We start from the raw sequence: 9309 nt of genomic DNA on the forward strand, positions 1-9309 counted from the left end.
GCGGGCTATTTTCCCTGATTTTGAGGCAGTTGTGTTAGCCTCGCAAGTCAAAGATAAAAAGAAGTGACAAGAAGCGCCAAGATGAAGTCGCTCTGGTGCCGTTTGGAGTCTAGCCTGGCGTACTCCGTTCCGGTGCGCGCTCGCGTATCGCCGAACTCGATGATCTATGCCCTCGTGCCGAACCCAGCCGCTCTAGATCTCATTTTTGTTGTCCTCCTTTTGTTGCCCTCTTTTTGTTACCCAAGTGCCCACAGTCGCCTCAGCGTCCCGACCGTGACGCTAAAATGTTATCTTTATTGCGACATGCAACGCACTGCCAGTCTTCGTACGTGTCATTGTCGAGCATCCAGCCTGGTGATGGATTGTTCCATACTTCATCTTCGTCAATACAGGAAAGACAAATCATCTTTTCACAACCAGCAAGACAAAAATAACCCATTCCGTTGCCTGAATCGTTTGCGATTTTACCGCAAAGTGGGCAAATCAAATCGTCCTCGTCGGAGTCGGAGTCAGAAGACAAATTCTGGTAGAGGGCTATTTGTTCTGCGAGCGATTCACCCTCACGGCAATACTCCTCATAAGATGATGGTCTGAAGTCTAGATCTAAGTTGCGTTGCCAACATGGGGGACAGAACATCTCTCTAGAATGGGTCATGTCGTCAAGACAAGCACGACAAATCATCTGTCCACAATCTTGAGACGAAGGGCACAATTGACCCATTCTGTTGGGAACGTTTGCGATTTTACCGCAACGTGGGCAAATCAAATCGTCCTCGTCGGAGTCGGAGTATGAAGGCAAATCCTCGTCATCTTCGTTGTCACCACCACCACGCAAACGGAGCAGATGATTTTTGTCGTCCTCGTTTTGTGTCTGCTCCAGATACTCCTTTTCAGAGCAACAGTGTTTGCAGTCTCCAAAAGTTTTGCTCCACATATCCTCTTTATCGACGTAGTGCTCTCCAACTTCAAACCATGCTTTACCCTCGATGTCCTCAGTCTCATCGTCGGAGTTCAAAGCAGACTCGTCATCGTCGTCTTCAGAATTCAAAACAGTCCCCAGATCATTCAATCGCTTCTCTGTTTCTTCGATTTCGCGACGTTCTGCTTCCATTACACGCTGTTTTTCTTCATCCATGAAACGAAGAAATTATGCGTTGGAATTCATAGCATCAACGTCTTTAATTGCCTGAAGAGCCTCATCGGGCAGAGAATCATTTTCGTCGCAATGTTCATGATCATAGCGATCGTTGTCGATCATTGGAGAAAGTTCGTCGGCTTCACGTGCTGAAATGCGAGGTTGATGATCATTAAGGAAGGTTTGCCGAAGACGGGGTGGCATGTCCTTAATATATCCAACCAGGTCGTCCTCGTCTTCATCTTCGCAATCCCCACCACCACGCAAGCGAATCTTATTGTACTTAAAAATGAGTGTCGAAGGATACATATCCTAGTGACGTTGTGCTCCTTTTCTTTTCTTACTCACTAGTCTACCTGCTTGAGTAGGTAGTCAGCTAACTAATTATTACCATACCCCCCCTATAATGTTGCTCTTCATCGCCGCGGCGCGGAGCTCCTGGACCCGCGACCTTGGCAACGAGACATAGTCTCGTTGCGGGTCCATCCTCTCCGCGACGGGTGGCCACACGCTCCTCGGAGGTGGGGCGCCGAACGCGAGGGCGTAGAGCTCGAGCGCGTCCTCGTACTGCCGCATGTAGCGCGCGTTTGCGGCGTCGCCGCCGGGGGTGGGGTCGTGGTGGATGAAGGTGCCGCCGACCAGCGCGCAGAGGTGGGCGTACGCGACGGTGTACGTGAGGGCGAGGTGGAAGACGTTGTCCACAACAACCGAGGGGGTCACGTCGGGGCGCACGGACTTGAGCGCCAGGAAGCGGAGGAACTCACGCACGTGGAAGTCGGCCTCGTCTGCGCAGCTCGCCGCCGACTTCGCGCTGGCGCCGTCGTGCTCCGCGTGGAGGTACTCTTGCTCGTAGCGCTGCTCGAACGTCAACTCCACGTCGGCGTCGTCTGGCTCGAGTAGGTCGAACGAGAAGTGCTCGGCACGGGCGAAGGCAGACGAGATTGTTATTTGTTGTTCCAGTGATATCTCCGATTCCGGTATAGTCTAAACCGTAAGTTTCAATAGCTGGAATCCATTTTCTCAAAAAAGTTTCAACATTTCGTTTACCAGACTCTGGAGGACATTTTATTTGTTTCATAATCATTCTTCCGCTTCCAGCACTTTCACTTAAATTACCATATCCATTTATGTGATCAAATTCAGATGAGTAAGTATCTTTAGAAGGACATGCCTCGTTTTCAATTTCGCGGTTTGTTTTTATTTCTGTTTCATTTGTACTTACCATTATTCTTTTTTGAGAAATTTAATATAACCGAAAATGTTTGATAATGGTAATTGCTGTATCGTATCATCTTCTCCTGGATAAAGTGAAAATTCCTTACTAATTTTGTATGCTAATTTATCAACTCTATATAATTTGATATCAAACCACTCGTCGTCTCCATTTAACTTCTTAAAATGAAATTTGTAGCAATTGAATAGAAGTATAAACACCACTACCCACAAAACAAATTGATGGAACATGATTACATCAGTTGACTCAGTAGTGTCATCTGGCAATAAAAAAAGTTCAAATATTATGATAGCAAGAAGAACGTTACCTAAAAATGAAAAATAGGGTTTATCTTCAGGAACATAAAGAACAACATGAGATGCAATATACAAAATTAACATGAAAGTAAAAATTTTATAATAAACGATCTTCATGTTGGCTCTTTCATCTTTCCTGAAAAATGTATTGAATAGAAAGGCGAAAAAAATTGGAACTAAGAAAACCAAAGTATATTCTATAATTACATTTACCATTAAAACTATAAAGTATTTAAAAAATTATTTTTGAATTCCAAAATATATAAGTCAATCTTCGCAACAATATATATCATGCTTGACGCTCTTGTATTTTGGACAGGATTCATCATTGTTCATCAGATTCTACGGAATTCTGTTCCATGAAATTTTTCACCAAAATAGCTTTCATGTCCAGGATTATAGAAATAGCAGTTTTCAGTTTATGCTCATTTATTTCACCTTTTGTTATATCAATCAAATGTTTTTGGTATTTAGGCGACAAGCCTTTAAAAATTTTGGTATTTAGTTGTCCAGCTTCATTTCTACAATAAAAAATGTTTAAATGATCAATACATATAACGTCTCCTTCGTTTTGTATGAGGCCTTATCAAACGTTCGGGTCCGGGACGGGGTGCGCGCGGAGTCCTCGCCGCACGCACGGCAGGCGCCGCAGCGCGGCGAAGGCGCTGCCGTCCTCGACGAGGTGGCGAAAAAACGCGTCGCCCTCCTCCCTCGTGGCGAGCAGTTGGCGTTGCTGCCGAGGCGCACCTCCGCCGCCACCACCGCTGGTGTAGGCCACGACGTACAGTGGGAGCACTTGTGTGGCGCCACTCTCGAAGACGACGAAGATCGAGGGGTCGTCCACGTCGTCCACGGCCGTGTCGTGGTGCACCGTGGTCGAGCCCTCGCGCAGATCCGGGCGCTTCATAGATTTCCGACCCGTGCAGCTCGAGCCAACGGCCACCGCGCTCAGGAACATGTGGTGCCACCCCGAACCGCTGTCCGCGGGAGCGTAATTGTGACTGTAGCCCACGTCGCGCGCTTGGTACACCCCATCCCCGTAGACCCGGCCGTGCGTCGCGTGGAGGCGGTGGTCAAAGCCCTGCGCCGCAATCGTGCGGCACGGCTCGGGGTGGGCGCACCCGTGGAACAGCAGCCGCTGTAGCGGCTCCACGCCACCGTGTCGTGCGGCAACGGCCTTGACCGAGCCGCTGTAGCGCGCGTGAAGCGACATGTTGCGCAGCCTATAGACCTCGTGGACCTGGAAGCCCCCGCCGCCGCGCAGGGCAAAGTGCGCGGCCACGGCATCGAACTCTTCCTGGCCAGGGCGCAGAGCGGCGATATCCTGCGTGTCCCGGCGCAGCGTTTCGCCCGGCACCTGAACCGTGACGACGCTCCCGGGAACCGCGCACGCGGGCAGCGCGATGATGTGCCTCCCCACCTGCATCTTGCTGCCCGGCCCGAGACCAGGGGGTACGGTAATGGGCACGTTGACGGTGGAGGCAGCATTCTGCCACGGCAACGGCGGCGCTCCGACGTCACGGCCGAGGAGCTCGTGCAGGAAGCGGTCCTCTTCGATCGCCGCGAACGCGGCGTCCACCTTGCGCCGGAGCGAGGGCGTAGCGAGCACGAACTCCGCGGCCCGCTCCGGGGTGATAAAAGAAAGGGCCAACCGAACTGATGCCTCGGTCGGGACCAGCACCTCCCGGGCGGCCGGGGCGGGCGCTGCAGCTCCACCACCGAATGCGCCCGGGGTGGGCCCAAAGAGGCTCGCGCCGGAGAGGCTCGCGCCCGGCTGCTGGCCCGCGGGCGTCGACGGCGGCGCGCCGAAGCCGCCGAAGGCCGGCTGCGCGGCGGGGGGCCCAAAGGCCGGGGGCGCGCCGAAGGCGGGCGCCGCGCCGCCCGCGGGCGGGAAGCCGCCGAAGGACGTCGTCGCGGAGGCGCCGAAGGTCATCGCCGTTTGCTGAGGGGTGCCGAAGCCCCGCTTGGTTTGTTGTTTGTCTCGAACACATTGTAAAGCGTGCAATCGATCTATTCTTGTATTTCCGTCCACTTGGCCTTTCGTATCTCCCACTAGCCTTCAGGAGCTAAAGGAAGCAAGTAAGATCCTCCCTCGAGGGGAGGTTGAGCTCAGTTTCAATTAAATATGCCAGGATGAAGGCCGACGGACCGCGCTTGGATGGCGCAGCCACCTCAGCGGGGATGGAGGAGGGTAGGGCAGGGCGGGTGCTTCATCTGTGCCGAAGGAGGGTGGTGGGCGGGCCAAAAAAAATATAAGCCGCGCCACCCCGGACCCCGGGGAAGCGGCGAGCTGGGAGAGGACCACCACAACCAGCAGTTTTATTTAGCTGGATGATGATAGGTGGTCTAAACTCACTAACTCGTTACCGGAAACATATTGTACTGCCGTAAATGCAATTTCCGTCCACTTGGCCTTTCGTATCTCCCACTAGCCTGAGCTAAAGGAAGCAAGTAAGATCCTCCCTCGAGGGGAGGTTGAGCTCAGTTTCAATTAAATATGCCAGGATGAAGGCCGACGGACCGCGCAGGCTAGGAGACGCCTCTGCCGGAATAACAGCTGCAGCGAACAGTCAAGTGGAGAAGCTTATGGGCGGAATTACGAAGCGGAGCGGTAGCAAGTCTCTGTCCGACCCGCTGATGATAAGTAGGTTTGAAGAGCTGAGAGTTTGCATGCTGACCTATTGCGGTAACAATCCACCAACCGCAGGCGTTTGTGCGGGTTACCCAGCCGGACGAGCATTGGCGGTGTGGTCCACGAGGACAAGGTCCTCCGCATGGAGCATCTCCACATCTTCCAGGCAGGTCACAAGTTGGGGTGGGAACAAATTATGGCAGCGGACGAGTTGGTCATCCACATCCCAGGCTCCAAAACAGACATCTACAACGACGGTTACAAGCTCAATATCAAACTGCGAGCAGGTGACACGCCGTCTGACATCAACCCGTTATGCCTCCTTAGGCAGCTGTACACAATGAACCCAGCCCGCTTCGGAGCCAACGGGTCCAAGCGGCCCGTGTTCTGCTTAGCCTGCGGTAGGGTCCTGGAGCGTAGCACAGTTAACACAGCGCTCAAAGCAGCGGCGGTGGCTCTGGGTCTGGACCCTGCTGATCACGCCACCCATTCGCTGCGGAGCTACAGCCTTGTATGCCATGGGGTGGCCCCCTTCAAAGATCCAGCGTCGAGGGCGGTGGCTGTCTGATTGTTGGTTACTGTATATTTGGCCGGACAGGGAGGAGGCAACAGGTCTCATGGAAGACGTGGTCTCCAGTCCGGCCCCCTTGTTCCATATTTAAAAAAAAAGAAAAATTACTTTCCTCATTATGTTGCAGAAGTATGGCTGAGGTGGCTGCGCCATCCAAGCGCGGTCCGTCGGCCTTCATCCTGGCATATTTAATTGAAACTGAGCTCAACCTCCCCTCGAGGGAGGATCTTACTTGCTTCCTTTAAGGCCAAGTGGACGGAAATTGCATTTACGGCAGTACAATATGTTTCCGGTAACGAGTTAGTGAGTTCATCATCCAGCTAAATAAAACTGCTGGTTGTGGTGGTCCTCTCCCAGCTCGCCGCTTCCCCGGGGTCCGGGGTGGCGCGGCTTATATTTTTTTGGCCCGCCCACCACCCTCCTTCGGCACAGATGAAGCACCCGCCCTGCCCTACCCTCCTCCATCCCCGCTGAGGTGGCTGCGCCATCCAAGCGCGGTCCGTCGGCCTTCATCCTGGCATATTTAATTGAAACTGAGCTCAACCTCCCCTCGAGGGAGGATCTTACTTGCTTCCCTTATTGCCGGCCTCTCCTCTCCCGGACCCGACAATACAGTCTTTGTCGGTGAGCACGTCACCGTTCGATATACATGGGGGCATCGCATCACGTTGCCCACTTCATCAATTTTTGTTTGTTTTTGACGCACGCCGTCCGAGCGCCCGGATCAATGGTGCTCTCGAGCACGTGCTTAGAGTACGCTTGGCCGGTGCCCGTTGTCACCGCCTCCCAAACCTGAGGGCCAAGGTTTGCTACCTTAGTCGACGCATCCGTGATCTTAACCAAACCGTCGCCGCTCTGTCCGTCGAGGTCGATCGCCCGCCAGCGCCGAAGGACTCGGACCTGTCGTTCTCGTACCAGGCGACCGTGTCGTCACGGTAGGACGCCGACAGCGCGTCCATGTCGCCGTCGTCGTCGACATGGCGAAGACGGAGTAAGCTTCGTCCGCGAGCGTCGTAATGGCGCGCTCCGTGAAGGACTGGGAGCCATCGTTCTCATACCACGCGACTGTGTCGTAGCCTGCGTCTGCTGATGGCACGTCGACATCGCCGTCGCCGTCGACGTCGATCGCGAAGACAGAGAACGCGCCGTACGCCAGCGTCTTGATGATGCGCTCGGCAAAGAACTGGGACCCGTCGTTCTCGTACTACGCGACCGTGTCGTCGTTGTAGGACGCCGAGAGCGCGTCCACGTCGCCGTCGCCGTCGACGATCGTAAAGACTGAGTTGGCGCCTTCGGCGGATTTGGTGATGATCCTCACCGAGAACGAGACGCTGGCGCAGCTCACGGTCGGCCGCGGAGTCGGTGCGGCGGTGATCGTCGGCGCGGGACTCGCAGTCGGCGCGGGGCTCGCGGACGGCGCGTGCGTGGCGCAGTCGCTCTCGTACCAGGCGACATTCTCCGACAGCGCGTCTACGTCCCCGTCTCCGTCGAGGTTGATCGCGAAGACAACAAAAGCGTAGTCCACGAGCGTCATGATGATGTGCTCCGTGAAGGACTGGGAGCCGTCGTTCTCGTAGCATGCGATAGTGCCCTCGCCCCGAGCATCGCCCGACGACGTCGAGAACACGTCCACGTCGCCGTCGCCGTCGACGTCGATCGCAAAAATAGACTGGGTCACGCCTCTTGGACAAGAATCTCCCCTTTTGGTAGTAGTTTTATGCTGATTTAGGACTCATTTCTCCGATTTTGGTAATATTATTGTGATTTAGGACTCATTTCTCCCTTTATGGTACATTTTGTTAATGGACTCCCTTTTCCCAAAATGGTAGAAAAGCCGTGCCCACGCTCGCTTGGTTAGGTTCAGCCGAGAATCCGTCAAGGGAAACATTAACCTACCCTCCTAAATCCTGTGATTTTACTTGACCTTTTGTATGTGGCTACAGTGGTCAAACCACCGCATTCTTGTTTGGAAATTTCTGATTACTTTTAATGAGTGATTTAAAGCGAGCGCAGAGCAACCTCAATCAAACGAGTGGCCGATAGCTCGCGAAGCGAGCTTGCCGGCCGTATGGCTTAGTCGCCTACTTGTATCTTTTGTATGAGGATACGTGGAAAAGGTATCCTCTTCTTTCTTTTCTCTTGCACACTTCAGTGACCGAGGAGTCTGGGGGTTGCGTTCGCATCTCACCGCTTAGTGTCGCTAGATCCCCGCCGGTTGGTAGGGCAGTGTAAATATCTACCTTTCTAGTCTACTGCAGTGAAGGCGCTTACATTCCTTTACATAAGCAATGAACTCTATTACAATTAGCTTGAGCTTTTTTTTAAAATATTGTGCCGAGGAGGGTAGGGCAGCCCTGGCGGGTGCTTCATTTGCGCCGAAGGAGGGCTAAAAAAAAAAACGTGCCACCCCGGTCCCCGGGGCCCCGGGAAGCAGCGAGCTGGAGAGACCACCACCAGCAGTTTTATTTAGCTAGATTACATTGGTCGGGTGGTGCACCAGTTGGTGCGTGAGAATCATCTGCAGCTAGTTGAGTTTCCTGATTTTGAAGCAGCTGTGGCGGCGCTGTCGCAAGCTGTTCAGAACCGGGCTGTGGAGACGGGCGTCGAATTGTCGATTTGTGACGAGGAGCGGGCACCTGACCAAGTCGTGGGTGATTTTCGGGTGAATGACAAGGAGTTGAGTGCTCCTGTCACTATGGCACAGGTCCAGAGCATGTTGGATACGCGAGATGCGACCAACGAGCGAGACTTCGAGACGATGCTGGACAAGAATAATGTAACGTTAACAGCCAGCATTACAGAGATAGTGAAGCAGCAACTGACAGAAGCGCTCGCGGCGGCCCGCGAGCGGCCGCCGCAGGCCGCGGCCCCGGCGCCAAAATCCGTTTAGGTAATCTTGATCCTAATAAGAAAACGGGGTTGGTAGAGTTGGGGTTCGTCAGCCTGTCGTGCCTGTTGAAGGTGAAAACCACACTAGAAGAAGACAAGCTTGGAATACCAGAACTTGACGCTAGGTTCAATGTGAGGTTGGCTGTACCAAATATTGCATAGCCACCGAGGCACCGTCCAATAATCAGAGCAGTCCGTGTTCAGCACCTCATACATATCTTGATTGACCGCACTACAACTCTCCTGGCCGCTGTCCTGATACTGTTGAAACTTGTCCCTTAACGCGTTATGTATGCGGATGCTTTTGGCTTGAAATAGCGCGTACGCAGTTTTGACTAAATTCGGAAAAATCATCTTGAAAAATCTCGCCACCGTCGATTCTGATAATTTCTTGTAATTATAAAAATCATCTAGGTAGACGGCGAATGCCATTAAAATCGGGTGGTTGACGTTCCCGGCAAAATACTTGTATGACATCCAAGTCATGACATCCGCTTTATCACCGCGAACTGACAGCGATACACTGGGGCCTTGGATTTTGACTGCGTGCCA

General features: G+C 53.2%; 4 protein-coding genes across 4 annotated transcripts; all 4 read right to left on the minus strand.

Annotated features, from left to right (window-relative positions):
* Positions 1-259: 259 nt before the first annotated feature.
* AURANDRAFT_68496 (hypothetical protein) lies at positions 260-1135 on the minus strand (the record flags this gene model as incomplete). The annotated part of the gene is made up of 1 exon (XM_009044194.1): positions 260-1135. The coding sequence occupies one exon, from the start codon at positions 1133-1135 to the stop codon at positions 260-262; it is 876 nt and encodes a 291-aa protein (XP_009042442.1).
* Positions 1136-1522: 387 nt separating this feature from the next.
* On the minus strand, positions 1523-2599 carry AURANDRAFT_68497 (hypothetical protein; the record flags this gene model as incomplete). The annotated part of the gene is made up of 3 exons (XM_009044193.1): positions 1523-2119; positions 2172-2338; positions 2458-2599. The coding sequence occupies 3 exons, from the start codon at positions 2597-2599 to the stop codon at positions 1523-1525; spliced, it is 906 nt and encodes a 301-aa protein (XP_009042441.1).
* Positions 2600-3434: 835 nt separating this feature from the next.
* AURANDRAFT_6995 (hypothetical protein) lies at positions 3435-3908 on the minus strand (the record flags this gene model as incomplete). Its single annotated transcript, XM_009044192.1, has 1 exon — positions 3435-3908. A coding segment is annotated over one exon (474 nt), but the record flags the coding sequence as incomplete, so codon positions are not given.
* Positions 3909-6616: 2708 nt separating this feature from the next.
* Positions 6617-9243, minus strand: AURANDRAFT_68499 (hypothetical protein; the record flags this gene model as incomplete). The annotated part of the gene is made up of 6 exons (XM_009044191.1): positions 6617-6660; positions 6769-7072; positions 7322-7548; positions 8140-8254; positions 8453-8629; positions 8932-9243. 6 exons carry the CDS (start codon positions 9241-9243, stop codon positions 6617-6619), a joined length of 1179 nt encoding a protein of 392 aa, XP_009042439.1.
* Between the last annotated feature and the right edge of the window lie 66 nt (positions 9244-9309).

This window comes from Aureococcus anophagefferens, assembly GCF_000186865.1.
Source record: "Aureococcus anophagefferens unplaced genomic scaffold AURANscaffold_176, whole genome shotgun sequence".
Taxonomy (NCBI): domain Eukaryota; class Pelagophyceae; order Pelagomonadales; family Pelagomonadaceae; genus Aureococcus; species Aureococcus anophagefferens.